Raw genomic sequence first — 18,450 nt, 5'->3', positions numbered from 1 at the left:
CAGGTTTCATCGCAGGACGAGGGGAGACGTGGCCACGTGGCCGAGGCCGGGCAAGAAGCAGGAGCTGAATCTTGCTTGCTTGGCCGTGGCCTAGAGGCCAGGACAGATGTGGGGGGCGGGGGTTGTTAATCAAGGATGATCGCTAGCAGAAGGGAAGAACCTGGCCCAAAGCAGGAGAATTAGCACCAGCCGTGGGTGCTGCCGTGAGAAACTGACAGGAGTTGCTCTCAGACGGCAGGGGCAGAAATCAAAACGTCTGCCCGCAAACGCGGAAGTTGCTGCTTTATTTAAGGGCATCGCAAGAGAGTTGGAGGGATGACGGCGAAAAAGGGAGGGTAAGCCCATAATACCCCGGGGAACCCAATTAACTGGGGCTCCAAGGCGCGACCGTAATACATGCAATAGCAATAAAGATGTACAGCGCCTGGCACAGTGAGGGCCTGGTCCATGGCTAGGGCTCCTAGGGGCTTCCATAGTACAAATGGAGGGAGGGATAGCTCAGTGGTTTGAGCATTGGCCTGCTAAACCCAGGGCTGTGAATTCAATCCTTGAGGGGGCCATTTAGGGATCGGGGGGCAAAAATTGGGGATTGGTCCTGCTTTGAGCAGGGGGTTGGACTAGATACCTCCTGAGGTCCCTTCCAACCCTGATATTCTGTGATTCTATGAAATAATAAATAATCACTGAGGTGGGTTTGCACTCATTTAACTAAGTTGGCTTTGAATTTTGGGGGCGGGGGGTTTAGTTAAATTGGTGCCATTTTTGCGCCTAGACCAGCCCCAGGGCTAGTTCTCCATCGAGTCCTGCAGGGTAGGTTGCCAGGTCAACGTTTCTCCTGTAAAAGCTTGCTTTATTGCCACTGCAAACTGAGATCAGGGCCCCCTGGGAGACTGCCCCTGCTCCAGACAGCTTCCAGTCTAACCGGACAAAGGCACAGTTATTGTACAGACCGAGGGGGACCCAGGCCTAGAAAGATGACGTAACTTGCCAAAGGTCACACAGGGAAGCTGTAGCGGAGGTGGGGAGTGACCCTTGATCTCCTGCATCCCCCACCAATGCTTTAACCACAGGGTAAGGCTACTTCTGTCCAATTGCCCCCTGTCCCTGAGGTCCATGTGATTTCACGGCCCTCCTCCAGCACCAGTTTTATACCGGCACCCAGCACAGGGCCATCAGCCGGGTTTGAACCTGACCAGATTGTCTCATTCTTTCCTTGTACTCCCCTTGTACAGCTGTCTCTACCTCGTCTCACTGGTCTTATGCCTAGCACGGGCCTCCACCACTCAAGCTAACAGAGTCGCTCCCGGAGCTGGCAGCGGTAGCAGACTGTTACCAGCTCGCAAGAAGGCTGGGGCGGACCACGTTTAATTTCTCTGGGTGTCTTGATCCATTGGAAAGAAGCAGAACGGGGGGAGGGCCCACACCCCAATTTCATTTCCCTTCGCGAGTCACCTTTAACACCGCCGCCCTGCACACGCGGGGGATGTTTAACCCCTTCCCCGCCGCTGCTAGATGGGCCGGGCGGATAACAGTCCATATATTGAAATCAAGGCCCTCACGCCGGTCTCTAAAGCCCACTCCTGTTCTCAGCCTCTTTTCCCTTCCAGGAAGCCCACCCAGAACTGCCTATGCCCACAGTAGAGGGGGTTCAGCGATAGTTTACTGCCTCTACCTACTGCAGCGACCCCCATGGGGACCCCGGCTGCACAGATGGGGCCTCTGACCAGCAGCAAAAATCCAGCCTCTGTGCTCCGGTCAGCTGGAATCACAGCCAGTGAAAGTCACAAGCAAGGGCAGTTCCTTGTGCACAGGGGGGACGGAGAGATCCTATGGGAATATCACAGCAAGCCAAGCCAACCGCGGCACTGCCCGCTCTCGGTCCTATATTCTGTTCAGGATGGATCCAGTCCCGGGTTTCCTCAAGGCCAGGGATTGGATGCTGCCCGATTTCTCCTCTTCCTTGTAGTACCCCCGTTTCATCGCGGCCGTCAGGTACTTGAACAGACTCTGCCAGGGGAGGGGAGAGAGAACGCACAAGGGGTGAAGCAGGCCTGGCAGGGCGGCTGGTTCGGGCATGGTCACCTTGGGGCCAGGGAGGTGCCTTTTGCCCTCCCTGTGACATCCCACTCAAATCTGGCTAAGTTAGAAGCCTTTGGGGGTGGGGTGGGGGGGAATCTCAGTTCGCACATGCTCAGTAGAGACTGGTTAGAGTTTGGCAACTAAATTCTCCAAAGATTCCGTCCGCACTTAGCATGCTCCAGCCCAAGGCTGCGGGGGCTGAGCAGAACAGTCTGTCTGCGTGATCTGTATCGTAAAACGTACATGCGAGGGGGCCGAACCTCGCCCCCTTTGCACTCCCTGAATACACCCTGCAGGGCCTAGCCCAGTCCCCAGTTAGAGCAGCTTGAGGGCTGCTCTAAGTCATGTTCAGTCCCCCCTGGGTCCTGGGGGGCAGCGAATAGCCATAGCGCAGGGCACTCCGGCCACGCCCCCGATCTGCCCCTTGTGGGCCCTGGGGAGGCCTGTACGGGGTGGACTATTTCAATCCACATCAAGGCCCCTGGATGCAGCCAGAAGAGCCTGAGTGTTGCTGAGAACCGGGCTCCAAACCCATTACTAGGCCAACCAGGAGGGCCAAGCCCCCCCCCGTAAGCCCCAAAGAGGCCTCGTCTAGCTCCCCTCCGGCTGCAGCTGACGGTGGGAGCCCCACAGAAAGGGATCGGGGAAGGATGAAGGGGTCCAGCGCACCCAGGCGTGGACGGGAGCTCTGCCAGCAGCAGCATGGGAGAGGGCCAGCTGCGGAGCTGCTCCCTACCTGCCAGGCCTCCTCCACTTCCGGCGTCCAGCGCTCCTTGAGGATGGGCTGCACCGTGCTGATGAACTGGATGCCCACATACTGGAAACAGAGAGCCGAGGCGGGGTCAGAGGGAGGCGCCAGCCGCAGCCCTTCCCTGCCCGGGCTACAGATGGACCTGTGGCAAATACAGACCGGTCCGGACGTGGCTGGGCGCCGTCGAGAACACAGATCTCTCCCGGCCCAGCCAGCTGGTGGGCCGATCACGCTGCACAGCTGTGTTTGTAGCCATGCATGCAGGGGAAAGCAGTCCATACTGGCGAATTGGGGGTGGGGGGAGAAGGGGGAAGCAGTTCATACTGGGATGTGCTGGGAAAAGCAGTTTGCACCGGTGGATTGTGGGGAAATCAGTTCGCACCAGGGTATCCTGGGATTGGGAAAATTGGTTCGTCCTGGTGAACGGTGGGAAACGCCATTTGCCCTGGAGCATGGTGGCAGGGAAAAAAGCAGTGGGTACCAGTGCATGCTGGGGAAATCGGTTCGAACTGGTGAACTGTGGGGAGAAAGTGGTTTGTACTGGAGTATGCTGGGAAAAGCAGTTCGTCCTCGTGAATTGTGGGAAAAGCGGTTCATACTGGAGCATGCTGGGGGAAAAGAGCCGTTTGCACAAGTGCATGCTGGGAAAAAAGATATTTCTACTCATGCATGCTGGGAAAAATGCAGTGTGTACCAGTGCATGCTGGGATAATTGCTTTGTACGGGAAGGTGCTGGGAAAAATCGCTCCCAGCCTGCCACCATGGTGCAATGCACTCTGGGATACCCTCCTGCACAGACCCTGGTTCCAAACACCACGGGGGTTAGCAGATCCCACAGGAGCTCCCCGACCCCCGCAGAATGGGGAGGTCCACCCCCTCCCCTGCAGCCGGGCGCTCACCTCATAGTACTTGGGAGGGGCGTTGTATCTATAGTGACTCCTGCCAAGCTCAAAGGCCAGCTGTTCCAGCTTGTCCTCTTGGTCCAGCCGGGCCACGCTTTTCTCGATGAAGGACATCACCCTGGGGTGGGGGAGAATCAAGCATTGGATCGGCACTGCACTGTGGCTAGTCCCTGCTTCCCACGGGGCAGAGCGGTAGGCGGGAGATGTGCCATACGCTGCCAACATCCAGCCTTCTAGCCTGCCAAAGCTGGCTGCTTCAGGTGGGAGCCCATCTTGCACCGGGAGAAATTCCTTCCTGACCCCCTCCAGCACCAGTGCCCTGGTGCATGAACATGGAGAACCCTCAGGCCTCATGTCCAGAGGCCCCAAGCCTTGGCAGATCCCACTGGCTGCACAGTGAGTTGTGGGTGCTCAGCACCTCTGTAAAACAAGCCCCTGGCACTCTAGCTTCCCCAGAGTCGACCCAGCTCAGGAACGTTCTTTGGCAGGCAGTTCCACAGGCTAACAAGGGCTGGTCTGCAGACACAGGGCCTTGTTCTTCAGACAATAATAATATTGGTCTAGCAAATTAACTGACTAACCAGCTCCCCCTCCCAGCCCCCACCCAAATCTCCCCCCAGCCCCCCACAGTTCTGCTCCCAGCCCCCCCAAAGCTCCCCCTGGCTCCTCTCCAACCTTCTTCCCATGCCCACCACCCCATACCATGGTTGGGTACTCCTTATGGGACTGACTCCAGCCCTGACCCTCCCCGTCTCGGACCACTCCCATTTCCATAGCTTGATTACTTTACCTTTCAAAGCCGGGTCTGGTGGGAGAGCCCAGCCTCGTTTTGGGGAGCAGCTCCCCTTCCCACGTTAGCCAGCATGGGGAGGTGAGATGCTTCTCCCCCACCCAGATCCAGGAACAAACCCAGGAGTCCTGGTTCCCAGCCTCTCTCCAGCTCTAACCACTAGATCCCACTTTCCTCCCCTCGGCGATCCTGGAATAGAACCCAGGAGTCCTGATTCCTATCACTCAGCCACTTGCATTAGCCTTGTGACTCAAGGGCCACGCCGCGCCCTCATGGACCCAGGAGCTCGGGCCTGGCGTGGTAGCGGGTTCCATGGCACCCCCCCCAGGGACCCACCTCAGGCCATGGGCTCGCAGCTCCTTGTTCATCTTGAGCTGCTGCAGGTCGTCGATGTCCCGGAAGAGGAAGAAGACGTCTTTGCACTCGGGGTGGGTCTCGAATAACCTGAGCGGGGGAGGGGAGGCAGACTTAGGGGGATCGGGTGCTAGCCGGTTAACTGGGTCTTTTTGTACCACAGGGCAGCTGGGCGACCCCTAGGGGTGGTGCCAAAACAACACTCTGCCGTGTATACTGCCCCTCCCCGCCCCACAGCACATTGCAAAGGTGGGAGCCGTCCACCTGCCTGCGTAGACGGCAACATGGGAAGTGACTTGACCTCGGTAGGGACCAGGAGAGAACCCAGGAATCCTGACTCAGTGCCCCTCTGTAACTGGCAGAGCAGCCCTCCCCTTCCAGGAATGGAACCCAGGAGTCCTGGCTCTCTGCCCCCCCCCCAACCACTGGACCCCACTTCCCCCCCCCCACAGAGCCAGGAGTGGAACCCAGGCGTCCTGGCTCCCAGCCCCCCCTGCTGTAACCACTAGACCTCACTCCCCTCCCAGAGCCAGGAGTGGAACACAGGAGTCCTGGCTCCTGGGCCAATTCTCAGGGTTCAGACCACACACCTTTTCACAGGGTTTGGTGAGATTCTGGAAATCCCTTTTATCATTCGTCACCCATATTACTGTCATGTCGAGAGGTGCCAAGCAAGGCCGGGGCCCCACTGTGCCAGGCAGTGCCCAGACCTCAGTTACTGTGTGTGTGTGTGCAGCACCTGGCACGATGGGGCCCTGATCTGGGTCACTGTGTGTCTGGGCAGCGCCCAGCGCAACGGGGTCCTGATCTCAGTCACTGTGTGTCTGGGCAGCGCCCAGCGCAACGGGGTCCTGATCTCAGCCACTGTATGTCTAGGCAGCGCCCGGCGCGACGGGGCCCCGAACTCGGTCCCTGTGTGTCTGGGCCGCGCCCGGCGTGACGGGGTCCCGATCTCAGTCACTGTGTGTCTGGGCCGCGTCCGGTGTGACAGGGCCCCAATCTTGGTCCCTGTGTGTCTGGGCAGCGCCCAGCGCTACGGGGCCCTGATCTGAGATGCGGCCTGTGGGTGCGACCATAATCCACTAACCCTAACGTAGACAGACTGGATAAGAAGTCTCCTGTCTTTGCCGAGCCCAAGAGAAACAAATGTTCAGCTGGGCTAACGCTCTGAACGAACAGCTTGGGTGGACGCTCTGCAAGCATCCGTACTAAATATAGTGCTCTGGGAGAACGATTGTTCTGCACAGGGGAGCTCTGGGGAGAGCCATCTGTCAGCCCCTCACCCCATGCGGCACGGAGGGGGAGGAGACCAGGTTCAGCGCACTTGTGCCCAGTGGAAGGCAGCAGCAAATTCCAGCCAGTGGTGCCACCGGCTGCGAGGCTTGTTGGCTTTTGCAGGCTAAGCAGGGTCTGGGCTGATCAGTATCAGAGAAAGGTCCGGCCGGAAGGGACCTCCGGAGGTCGTCAGGTCCAGCCCCCTGTGCTGGGGCCGGACCAAGTAAACCTAGACCAGCCCCGACCGGGGTTTGTCCGTCCAGTTCTGAAAAAGCTCCAGTGACGGGGATCCCACAACCTCCTTTGGGAGCCTGCTCCGGAGCGTCGCTCCCCGGAGAGTTAGAGAGTTGCTCCTAATATCTCAACTAAATGTCCCTTGCGGTGGATTACACCCATTGCTTCTTGTCCTGCCTTCAGCGGACATGGAGAACAGCTGATCCTCGTCCTCTTTACAACACCCGTAACGTATCAGACGACTGTTCTCAGGCCCCCCCTCAGTCTGCTTTGCTCCAGACTAAACCTGCCCACCTTTTTTAACCTCTCCTTCTAGGGCAGGTTTGCTAAACCTTGGATCCTTTTTGTGGCTCTCCTCTGGCCTCTCTCCAATTTGCCCACATCTCTCCTAAAGTGTGGCGCCCAGAACTGGACACTGCGCTCCAGCTGAGGCCTTCCCAGTGCCGAGTAGAGCAGGACAATGACCTCCCGTGTTTTACGTACGACACTCCTGTTAACACACCCAGAATGTTACTAGCCTTTTTTGCAACTGCATCACATTGTTGACTCATATTCAGATTGTGATCTAGTCGAACGACCAGATCCTTTTCGGCAGTACAACCCCCTAGCCGGTTGTTCTCCATTTTGCATTTGATTTTTCCTTCCTAAGTGACATACTTTGCACGTGTCTTTATTGAATTTCATCATGTTCATTTCAGACCAATTCTCCAATTTGTCCTGGTAGTTTTGAACTCTAATCCTGCCCTCCACAATGCTAACAACCCCTCCCAGCTCAGTTGCATCCACAGATTTTATAAGCGCACTCTCCACTCCATTATCCAGGTAATTGAGGAAAACATTGACCGGTACCGGGCCCAGGACTGACCCCTGCAGGACCCCACTACATACGCCTCCCAATCTGACAGTGAACCATTGATAACTCCTCTTTGAGTTTGGCCTTTCAATCAGTTGTGCGACCACCATACAGTGATTTCATCTAGGCCACATTTCCCTAATTTGCTTATGACACCATCATGTGGGACTGTGTCAATAGCCTTAGTCAAATCAAGCTATATCCCGGCTACAGCTTCCCCCACATCCACTTGGTCAGCAACCCGGTCAAAGAAGGAAATTAGGTTGTTTTGGGATGATTTGTTTTTGACAAAGCCAGGCTGGCTATTCCTTATCACCCCATTATACTCTAGGTGCTTATGAATTGATTTTTTAATAATTTGCTCCAGTATCTTTCTGGGTATCAGAGTTAGGCTGGCTGGTCTGTAATTCCCCTGGTCCTATTTGGACCCCTTTTTTAGTACTCTGTTTGCCCTTCTCCAGTCCTCTGGGACTTCTCCCGTCCACCAGAAGTTCTCAAAGATAATCACTAATAGTTCTGAGATTGCTTCAGATAGTCCCTTAAGTCCCCTCCGGTGAATTTCATCAGGGACTTGAATACATCCAACTTCTTTAAATAGTCCTTAACCAGTTCTTTCCCTAGTGTGGCTTGCGTTCCTTCCCCTAGTTGGTAATATTAATCATATAGAGTCTCTGGCCACCATTAGTGAAGACTGAAGCAAAATAGGCATTAAACACCTCAGCCGCCTTCCCTGCTAAGTAGGGGACCTACACTTGCCTTCTTCTTCCTCTTAATGTATTTAAACAACCTCTTCTTATGGCCTTTCATGTCCCTTGCAAGGTTTAACTCATTTCGTTGCCTTTCCGATTTGTTCCCTGCATGTTTGTCCCTATTCTGCTGTTCTCCTCCTTAGCAATGAATTCATCCACGTGTCCACTTTTTCCAGGCTTCCTCTTTGATTTTCAGGACATCAAAGAGCCATATTGGCCTCTCCTTATTCTTATCTTTCCTTCCCATCAGGATGGTTGGCAGTTATGCCTTTAATATTGTTTCCTTGAGAGACCGCCAGCTCACTGGAATTCCTTTGTCCCTTAATGTTCTCCCCACGGGACATTACCTACTCGCTCTCTGCGTTTGTTAAAGTTTGCTTTTTCAAAAACAACGAGGAGTCCTTGTGGCACCTTAAAGACTAACACATTTATTTGGGCATAAGCTTTTGTGGGCTATAACTCACTTCATCAGATGCATGGAGTGGAAAATACAGTAGGCCATGCATCTGATGAAGTGGGTTGTAGCCCATGAAAGCTTATGCCCAAATCAATGTGTTAGTCTCTAAGGTGCCACAAGGACTCCTCGTTGTTTTTGCTGATACAGACTAACACAGCTGCCCCTCTGAAACCTGCTTTTTCAAAGTCCATTCTGCTTCTTCCACTTCTTCCTTTCCTTTGAATCAGGAAATCTCTCATTTCATGATCACTTTCACCCAAATCGCCTTCCACCTTCAGATTCGCTACCAATTCCTCCCTGCTGGTCAGACTCAAGTCGGAAAGGGGTTCCTTCCAGTGACCGAGATCAGGGCCCCAAGAACAGATTGGAAATGTTGGGTTTGGCCATGTTTCTTTTCCAACAGATGCCTGGATAATTAAAGTCCCCCATTACGACCAGGTCTTGTCTTTTGGATATTTCTGTTATTTGTCCTAGAAATCCCTCATCCACCGTCTCTTCCTGATTTGGTGGTCTGAAGTGGACCCCCACCATGACACCACCCCTAATTTTATCTTACCCCTTTTATCTTTCCCTGGGGACTTTCAAGCAGTCTGCCTTCCTCCCACTTCCTTCAGGACCTCAGAAGAAGTGATGCTTGATGTTAGGGGGCGCTGTGCTGTGAGAAGCGGGGGGCTGAGGGGGTTCAGTAGGGGGCACTCTCCCCACACAGTTGGGGCACTGTGCTGCAGGGAGCAAGGTGGAGGGCTCGGTAAGGGGCACTCTCCCCTGGCAGCCACCATGGCCCATTGCAGTGCATAAACCAATGGTCAAACTTTCGTAACCCTCCAAAAATCCAATAAATAAAAACAGCACTCTGAAAATTTGAGGGAAAGGTTCAGATCGGGTTTCTGATGTTTGGAAGTGGATTTGCTGTGCATGGAACCGTCATTTAGTGTAGAGGACCGGACTCCTGGGTCCCCTCCCCAGCTGTGGCCCAGACTCCCTGTAAGCATTAGGGCTCCTGGGTCCAGGTCGCAGCTGTGCCCCAGACTCATTCACTGAGCATCAGGACTCCTGGGTCCCATCCCCAGCTGTGGCCTGGACTCCCTGTGAGTGTCAGGACTCCTGGGTCCTCTCCCCAGCTGTGCCCTAGGCTCGCTGTGTGACTGTGGGCAAGCTCTTTCACCAATCTGTGCCTCAGTTTCCCCATCAGTAAAAGCAGGCTAGTGGTCACGTCCTGGGGTCTGTGAGATTTCCTTCCACTGTTTGTGAAGTGCTTTGAGATGCCTGGATTTAAGGCCCCCTATGCCATGCCCAGTCTAATGGTCTGTGATTATGCTCTGAGCAAGTTCAGTGAAAGGGAATCATGGGCAATTCCTTGCCTGGGGCTAACTCCTTGGCCTCTGCGAGACGTGGCAAGTCCCTAAAACGGCAGAGAGGTGCTGGGCTATAGAACTCGGCTCTGCACGCTCCACAAGCCCAGAAGTGGAAAATCCTCACTGACTTGGAGCAGTAGAGGGGTTTATGACACATAGTTTGACCGATTCAGTCCAGCGGTGGGCAGTACAGTCCTGACGCACCAGCTGGTGGATCAACGGCCTACACTTTAGTTTATTTGTGAGGGCAGCTGAGCCTGGGGGGGGTGGGGGGGGCTTGGTGCTGGTTAATTATGAACCTTTATGCAAAGCAGCCCAACGAAGGAGAGGAGGAAAAGCCGCAGGGATTAAATCACCCCGCCACCTCACCCCCCCAGCTTCCACCGGGATCCGCGGGGCTGCCCGCTGGGAAGGAAAGTTAATTGGAGCCCCGGCACCTGGGGGTGCCACAGAAGTGGGTGATCGCCTGAGCGGTGCCCTTTCTGCACAGCTGATTGCGCTGTGGTTTATTGCTGGCGATGCAATGGGGCTGGAGGTGGGGGGTGTGGGGGGGGCTGCTGTGTTGATGCAGAATTCGGTTGCTAAGACGGAGCGGAAGGCGGTTGTCGTGTCAGGGCTCCTGCTTCGTCACACTTCAGAATCCCACCCTGGGGGGGCCTGGCCCTTTAAGCGGGGGAGCCAGCTGCGTCCTGTGCCAGCCTCAGCCCACCTCTCCAGTTGGAGGGGAGGAGGGGCGCTTGGGGGAAGGTGAGCACGCAGAGCCAGGTCTGCCTGAGTTCGGGCAGTAGCTAGGACCAAGCACGGTTAGCCTGGGAATGCAGCCCTATAGGGGGAGAAGGCCGGGGAAGGCTAGAGGAGGAAACCCCCAGCGGAAGGATGGAAGGAGGCTGGCCTGAGATGCCAAGGCCTGGGGAGTGAAACCTGCTGGGAGTAGAACAGAAATCAGTGTGGCCTCGTGGATTGAGCACAAGGCTGGGGCTAGGGAGACCCTTCCCCTGCCTCGTGACTCAGTGTCCCCATCTGTCCAATGGGGATAATGCCACTGAGCTCCATTGTAAAGTCCTCTGAGATCCTGCTGGATGGGGCAAGCTAGGGCGCGGAACCAGTGACTTGGAAAGAAGTGCACCTGAGGCCATGAAGAAAAGGGGCTGAAATCCTTCGGCTGCTGAGTTCTTTGAGCGACTGGCCGGCGAGAGCAGAGGACTGGGATGTCAGGGTTCATAAGCCATGTGGTTGTCAGGCAAACACAGGCCTTTTACCCATAACGCTGGCCCTGTGCATGCTGTGGGAAGGGCTCTCCCCTACAATCCTGCCTGCCAGGTGCATCCTGTCTTACTAGGGATCGCGATAGAGCACTAGCCAGGGGCACAGGACAACTGGCTTCTATTCCTGGCTTTGCCACTGATCTGTTGGGTGACTGGGGGCCAGTCCTTTTCCATCTCCGTGCCTCAGTTTCCCCTCCCAACTTTTGGGTATTTAGATTGTGAGCTCTTTAGGGCAGCACCCGGCATGACGGGGCCCTGATCTTGGCTGGGGTCTGGGCAGCACCTGGCACGATGAAGCCCAGATCTCGGTTGGGGTCTGGGCAGTGCCCGGCGCGACGGGGCTCTGATCTCGGCCGGGGTCTGCGCAGTGCAATGTGGTCTCCCCCAACCCCAGCCAGGGGGAGGAGGGCCGGGTGCTGCTGGACACCTAGTACGTCATCAAGCCAGGCAACACCAAGGAGAAGATCGCCTTCTTCGTGGCCCACCAGTGCAGCAGAAGCAGCCTCCTCCTAATGAATCTATAAGGGGCATGAGGCCAAAGTTAAGGGGTGCTGAGATCCAGCTCCAGCTCTAACTGGAGCCTTCATTTCCCCGCAGGCCTTAATGACCCTCATTAGGCAGCTGATGCGATCGGACAGGCTTGCCGTGTTTCCAATCAATTTGCTGTTTCCCCTATTGGATTAGCCAGGAGACCTGCAGCCGGGTAATTGGAGTAATTGATGCCATATGGAACACAGGATGGGCTCCGGTGCCATGGGAGAGGAGCCTTCCCCACACGAGGGGCCGGAGTTCCCAGATAAACAGCCAAGGGGTGGGGGTTACGGATCAGCCTGCCCAGGGAAAGTTAAACCCTGCTGGTGCCTCTTCGCCCTTCCTGGTGGATGAACGTAGCCTGGGAGAGGCGCGTTTCTCTGCCCCAGCTCCTCTTGGCCTGCCTCTCCATCACGCTCAAGAGCCCTTTGTCCCTCTCTGGCCGCCCGAACAGCCCCCTGAGAATCTCCCCATGGCGGGGGTCTTCCCCAGCTGGTGTGGAGCTGGCGTACAGCCTCCTGTGACCAGAGAGCCCTGCCCTGCGACTGTTCTCTGCCCCCAGGGCTCATTGGGGGTGGATCAGGGATATAGCTGGGGTGCCCTGCACTGTGGCTATTCTCTGCCCCCCAGGGAATTCAGCCAACATCTGCATCACCAACGCTTGTGATTTCGTCAGGAGTCTCACGATATTTGGGGTCTTTCCCCAAAGTCCCAGCTGCGGGAGGCAGGGGATTTCGGGAGACCCTTGGCTCTCGTTTTAAACAGAAATGACGTGCGTTCCTCACGGAGGCAGTGAAAAGCTAGGGAACGCCGCGATGGAGAACCCAGAGTCTGTTCTCTCCTTTCAAATCTCGGGGCGGGGTGGGGGGGGCGGTTTAAGCCACTCTGGTGATTTGGGGGGCCTTAGCGCTGGCGACGCTGCGGCAACTCGCTGACTCCTGGGGAAAGTGCCTTTAACGGGCTGGCCCTGAGGCACGGGGGCCGGGGTGGGCGCATGCCCCCCGGCCGCCCAGGCTGTGTCTGCTCTGTGGATGAGTGGAGGCTGGCGGGCTGCGGGACAGACTTCCCCAGTGCTAAGTATCCAGCTGTCCCCTCTGGCCTCCCCCCTCCAATGCTTGATCCAGCCAAACGAATCAGCAGGTCCTGGTCAGTTGCCACCTAGTGACCCCAAAGGGGTCTGATCTCTGGACAGTTTCTCCACCTCAGCAAGAACTAGAGCAAAGCAGTTTGCTCTTCCCCACCCCGCAGCTCAGCGCCCGGCTACCGGCAGGTCAGAGAGACACAAGCGCTAAGCCGGAGCAGGCTCAGCACTGCCCCAGCCAAGCCGTCTGGTACGACCAAAGCCCACTGCTCTGTGGCTATTCTCTGCCCCCACAAGGCCAATAGGGGCGGATCGGGGCCGGGGCCAGAGCAGGGTGGGGACTAGGCAGGACTCCTGGGTTCTCTCCCCGCTCTGGGAGGGGAGTGGGGTCTAGTGGTTAGAGCCAAGGGGCCTGGGAGGCAGGACTCCTGGGTTCTTTCTGGGGGAGGAGTGGTTAGAGTAGCAGGGCTAGGCATAAGAATTTTTGGGTTCTCTTTCCATGTCTTATAAGGGTATTTGGTCTTGTGGCTGGAGCAATGGGGGTGGGGCCTGGGAGTCAGGACTCCTGGTTTCTGTTCTGAACCCTGTCACTAACTTTGGGCAGCTCCCGCTCTGTGCCTCAGTTCCCCCCTTCTGTTAGGAAGGCAATAAGGATACTGACCCTTCCTTCGGGAAGGGCTTTGAGAGCATGGGATGAGAAGCCCCCCAGTAATCGTGAAGGTTATTAATTCAGAGAGAGCCCCACAAGTGTGCTGACCGACAATTATTTGCTTGAGTGTATTACAATCGTAAACTGCTGCCCAGGGAGAGAATTGCCCAGGGTCACACGGTAAGTCAGTGTCGGAACTGGGAATGGAACCCAGGTGTCCTGTTCTCCCCTGGGGTAATGCTCAACCCCACTCCCCTCCCAGAACTAAGTATAGAACCCAGGAGTCCTGGAACCCAGTGCCCCCTCTGCTGTAATCACTAGACACCGGTCCTTCCCATCCCAAAGCTGGGAATAGGACCCAGGAGTCCTGGCACCCAACCCCCCCACTATAACCACTAGACCCCACCCCCTTCCCAGAGCTGGGATAGAACCCAGGAGTCCTGGCTCCCCTCCCAGAGCTGGGATAGAACCCAGGAGTCCTGGCTCCCAGCCCCCAATCATTAGACCCCACTCCCTTCCCAGAGCTGGGATAGAACCCAGGAGTCCTGGCTCCCCTCCCAGAGCTGGGAAAGAACCCAGGAATCAAAACCGACAGTGCCTGTATTCTAACCACCCAAATGTGAAATGTAGGAATAAACACAGGTGCAAAGAAACAATTTGCCGTTAAGAGCAAGACCCAAAGACATGTGCAGGGGTCGGTTTCCCTGGGCTTCCTCCTCACAGATCAGTGGCTGACCTCGAAGGCTAGCTCCAAACCGGCCCCATGGCCACACAGCAGCGTTCCAGCAGAGTCACTAGACCAGATCCGCAGCCGGCGTAAACAGCTACGGCCCCATCGGGGTCAGATCCCCCAGCTGGTGTGAATGGGCCAACGCTCCACCGGAGTCAAAGGAGCGGTGCCGGCTGACATCAGTTGGGGGTCTGGGCCCATGGGTTCCCCTTGAACACCCGCGAGCTAGACCAGACGCCAGCTCTGAACACACTTGCATTTTGGGCTCTGCTTTGCTAGAAACATGGAACTTTTTAAAGCCAAGAAACTCCCATCGGCTGCTTACAAACCAAACCAGTCGGAGGATTTTCTTTGGTGGCAAAAACTGTCCACCCCCAGCAATATCCCCGTGCACCCCAGAGCAAGCCAGACTCCAGGACAGGGACCAGGGAGGGGAGTGGGGATGACACAGACCAGGCGTCTGGATCGCAGACAGCCTCTGTGCCCGAACAGCCAGCGAGCCGGCAGCTTCGCTCACCTGATAAAGACGATGATGCCAACCCGGGCGATATTGTCGTGCAGGATCCGCCAGGACTCCTGGATCCGCTCCTTCTGCGCGTCCACCAGCGGAAAGGGAACTGCCCCCGGCCCGTCGCTGCCGTGCTCCGGTCCCGCTTTCGACGCCGCTTGGCTTTCCGCTGACGGGCACCGCTTGGACTCTGGAATGGTTTTCCCCGGGGAGATCCTGGAACCCGACAGAGCGCACCCCATCTCGAGAGGGGAATAAAACCCACCCCCAGCAGAGCTTCAGGGGACCGGGGGGCCGGACTCCTGGGTTCTATTCCTGGATCTTCCAAACCAGCTAGACAGACAGAGATACAACAAATGAGTTAGGGAACTGCAGCTGGACTGAATTTAAACCTTAGTACCTTCCCTGGGACGGAAGCCCCAGAGAGTATACCCCAGCGCAGAGCTCATCGCTCAAAGCACCAGGAACTAGCTAACGATCTAAAGGGAAACAGACCTTCAGCCTGAGGGACAGCTGGCGTAAACTAGCTCCTTCCAAGTTGGCTGACTACCGGCGATTTACACCCCCTGAGGAGCCGGCCCTGAACCTCCAAACGCTCCCAGCCAACGCCCCGATAACGGGGACCCCCTGATGCAGCCAGCAGTGTCCACCTACCCTGAAAGCCCCCCTCCCCCCTGCCCTGGGCGACCAGGAGGAGGCTGCTGGAGATGGTGAAAGAGGCCAGCGGCGTGTTTGAGGCTCACGCGTGCAGGTGGATCATATTTGTACAGAGCTGAATAGTCCAGGCTCTCCAGGGTCCTAGACTACACAGATTCAGCCCTGGTCGAAACATAATGAATGGGAGTGTCAGGTCTCCTACTCAGTGCACATGCTGGTGGTGGGGGGGGGGGGTGGCTTTCCAAAGAGCCCCCCCAGCCAAACGTTCGCTGTCCTGGGCCTGCAGCTGGTAACAAGCTCTCGGGACCCGGCTTCTATGGAGCCGCATAGAAATAGTCCAGAGACACACAGGACTGGAAGGGACCTCGAGAGGTCTCTAGTCCAGTCCCCTGCACTCCTGGCAGGACTCAGTATTGTCTGGACCAGGAGCGAGGCGGTGTCGGCGAGACCGAGCCTGGGACGCTGTGCCCAGTTCTGGGGTGGGGACGGGGGGGGGGGGCGCATTCAAACACTCCTGTTGGCAAATTGGGGTGGGTGCAGAGAAGAGCCACAAAAATGATTCAAGAGCGGAAGAAAATCCTCATGCGCGAGAGAGATTTTAAGGGAGCTCCCGCTGGCTTATGACAAGGACGATCAAGAGGTGACCTGGTTTAACAGCGTATATGGCCCTGGTTACTTGGTCACAGCGTCGACTGGGCGAGCGTCCCGAGCTTTAAAGGGGCTCTTGCGTTGACCAGAGACAGGCAGAACAGAAATCACTGGCTGGAAGTTGAAGCTGGACATATTCCGACTGGAAATAAGGCCCTGCTTTTTCACAGCCAGGGGGACTAACCCTGGGAACAAACGGCCAAAGGAAGCGGCTGTCTCCAGACGCCTTGCTGCAAGACAGGCTGGATAGTCCAGTGCAAGTGATGATCGGGCTGCGTATGTGGGGAGCTGGGCAAAGTTTAACAGCCTGGAGGTCAGACTGATGATGTAATGGTCCCGTCTGGCCTTGGCCTGGGCCAACCAGGGCCAGCTGGGATGGATAGGGCAGACACTTGTCCAATAGGAACCAGGCCAAGGGCCATCCAACTTAGTTCATGCAGGTCCCAGGGGCTCCCAGCAAATGGATATGGTTTGGGTCTTTGCCGGCACAAGGAATCCCTGTGCATTGGGGTCAGATCAAGCTGGATGTTTGTCCCGGAGGAGATCACCTGAGCTGGGCTTGCTGTACTGGAGGGAGGCGTCTTGAATTATTATTATGCTGCTGAGCATGTGCTGTGCTCAGGGGCCCCTATTCCCAGCTTCCCCAGCCCAGCACTTGGGGACAGGTGGCTTTTGAGCTCTGCTTTGCACTCCCTACATTCCAGGTCTGGCCTGAGGTGAATATTAGAGCAGCCTCGGGGTTGCTCTAATTTATGCTCTGCCCCCTGGGGGGAGAGAAAAGCCACCGTGCAGAGCGCTCCAGCCAGGTCCCCAGTTCCGACTCAAGCAGGGAGCCCTGACACCAGCTCCACACCGGCCAGAGTAGATCCCCGGCACAGGGGGAATTTTGGCCCGGGGCTGCTTGTGCCCTCAGTGGGCCCTGAGCATGTTGCCCACTGACTCCAGCAGGAGGGAGTTAATCAGTCCCACAGCTGCATCTGGCAGGCGTCAGAAGCGCCATGACAACTGCCAAGCCCTGGGATCAGCGATGGATCCATGACATCCCTTTTTTGGGGGGGCGGGAAGTGCCCAAAAAACAATGAGGCCCTGGGCATATTCGTTCATTTCAATTGATGCTTCTTGAACAGTAGGAGTCAGTGTTAAACACATCCAGATTCATTCCGTGCCCGTTTACCCCTGTCTGACTTGAAATCAGGATCTGTACCTTGCGTCGGGAGGGGCCCAGTGGACGGCTGGGCAGCTCCCACAGTGTGACGTGGCTGGAGGGGGGGCAGAGGGGCTGGGGGGGCCACAGGGGCTGGGGTGCATGAGTCACGGGCACTTTGCATTGGATGGGGGCCCCTCTAGCTGGCCTCACGTGCTCTGAATCTGCCCCATTCTCCTGAGGTAGATCCATGCGGTCTGCACCCCCTGCCATAGTTCTTGACACCCTCCCTGCCCCCCCATGCCCTGGGAGAGGGTTGTCCCCTTGCTGGTATGACTCAGAGGCGGGGGGGCCTAGCCCATAACCTGCCCCCTCCTCCAGTGCACAGCTAGGTGCAAATAAGCAGCTCCTTGCACGTTCCATCTGCTAGAGTCACTCTCTGTGGGCCCTTCTCCACCCCTACCTTGCTGCATGCTGGGAAAATCTGCAGACACGCACACACCCCTTGCTGCTAATGATGCCAGGGAGCAGAGAATTCTGGGTATTTTTTCCAGGTCATAGTACCTGAGCACTCCTGGGAAGTATTGTGTCTGTTTTACAGGCGGGGAAACTGAGGCACAGAACAGTTGGGGGGGAACTTATCCCCCAGCAGCAGAGCCAGGAATAGAACCCAGGTATCCTGCCTCCTCCTCCTCCAGTGCCCTAGCCACTGTACTGCACTGCCCCATTGTATGGATGGGGAAACTGAGTCGCAGACAGTGACTTGCCCAAAGTCCAACAGGATGCTGGGACTTGGACCCAGAGCTGCTGAAACCCGGAGTTTAATGCCCCCCGCCCCGTCCAGCAACTGCTAAACCAATCTTCCTACTGGCCCCCCACCCCGCTGCACTGCATTCTGGGATACCTGCCCCAGCGTGGGACCCAGCCAAGGGCCTGCCAAGGCTGTCACAAACCTGCTAACACGCAGGCTGCCCTCCCCTGGAGAATCTCCGTCTGCCGGCCGGCCTCCCCCACGCGGGCTCGGGGGAATTCCAGCTCGGCCTGGATTTCTTCAAACTTATCTCCTGCCATCTGCGTCCAGTTCCCAAAGGTCGGTATGCTCTCTGGCGCGCGGCCTGCCCGCCTTGCAGCCTTCTTCCCACCCCGCCTCGCGGCAGACCAGCAGGCCCCAGCTGGCGACAGATCTTGGGGTGGGGGGGGTCACCCCAGATCTGGGGTTATTTTTTTTTAAACTCCAGAGCCTGTTTTACAGGGTCTTCTCCCACCCTCCCCCAATGCTGTTAATTAAATACATCTGTTTCTAAAAAGAAAAGTGGGCCTAACGAATTCTGTGCCAGAGGCGAGGTGGGTGAGGGGAGACCTCCTTCTGCCGGGGACCACGGCAAACAAATTCTAGGCTATGCAGCCATCCGATCCCCCCTGCAGACTTTGAATGCTG

The 18,450-nt window shown here is 56.6% G+C and overlaps 1 protein-coding gene across 1 annotated transcript; it reads right to left on the bottom strand.

Annotated features, from left to right (window-relative positions):
• Positions 1-658: 658 nt before the first annotated feature.
• LOC141976410 (neuroglobin-like) lies at positions 659-14,805 on the bottom strand. Its single transcript, XM_074937401.1, has 5 exons — positions 14,573-14,805; positions 4,859-4,966; positions 3,730-3,850; positions 2,816-2,896; positions 659-2,007 (listed from the first exon to the last, which is right to left on the bottom strand). The coding sequence occupies exons 1-5, from the start codon at positions 14,803-14,805 to the stop codon at positions 1,882-1,884; spliced, it is 669 nt and encodes a 222-aa protein (XP_074793502.1). The 3' UTR covers positions 659-1,881.
• Between the last annotated feature and the right edge of the window lie 3,645 nt (positions 14,806-18,450).

The sequence above is a fragment of the Natator depressus genome, chromosome 23, assembly GCF_965152275.1.
Source record: "Natator depressus isolate rNatDep1 chromosome 23, rNatDep2.hap1, whole genome shotgun sequence".
Taxonomy (NCBI): domain Eukaryota; kingdom Metazoa; phylum Chordata; order Testudines; family Cheloniidae; genus Natator; species Natator depressus.
The sequence above is the reverse complement of the archived record's forward strand: the minus strand, read 5'-3'. Positions and strand labels throughout refer to the sequence as shown.

Bases quoted from the DNA above. Each gene is read 5' to 3' on its own strand.
- LOC141976410 (XM_074937401.1), bottom strand. From the start codon at position 14,805: ATGGGGTGCGCTCTGTCGGGTTCCAGGATCTCCCCGGGGAAAACCATT. The intron at 2,897-3,729 runs GTGAGCGCCCGG...CTCTGTTTCCAG, and splicing joins CCCCTCCCAAGTACTATGAG to TATGTGGGCATCCAGTTCAT. The intron at 2,008-2,815 runs GTAGGGAGCAGC...CTCCCCTGGCAG, and splicing joins AAGTGGAGGAGGCCTGGCAG to AGTCTGTTCAAGTACCTGAC.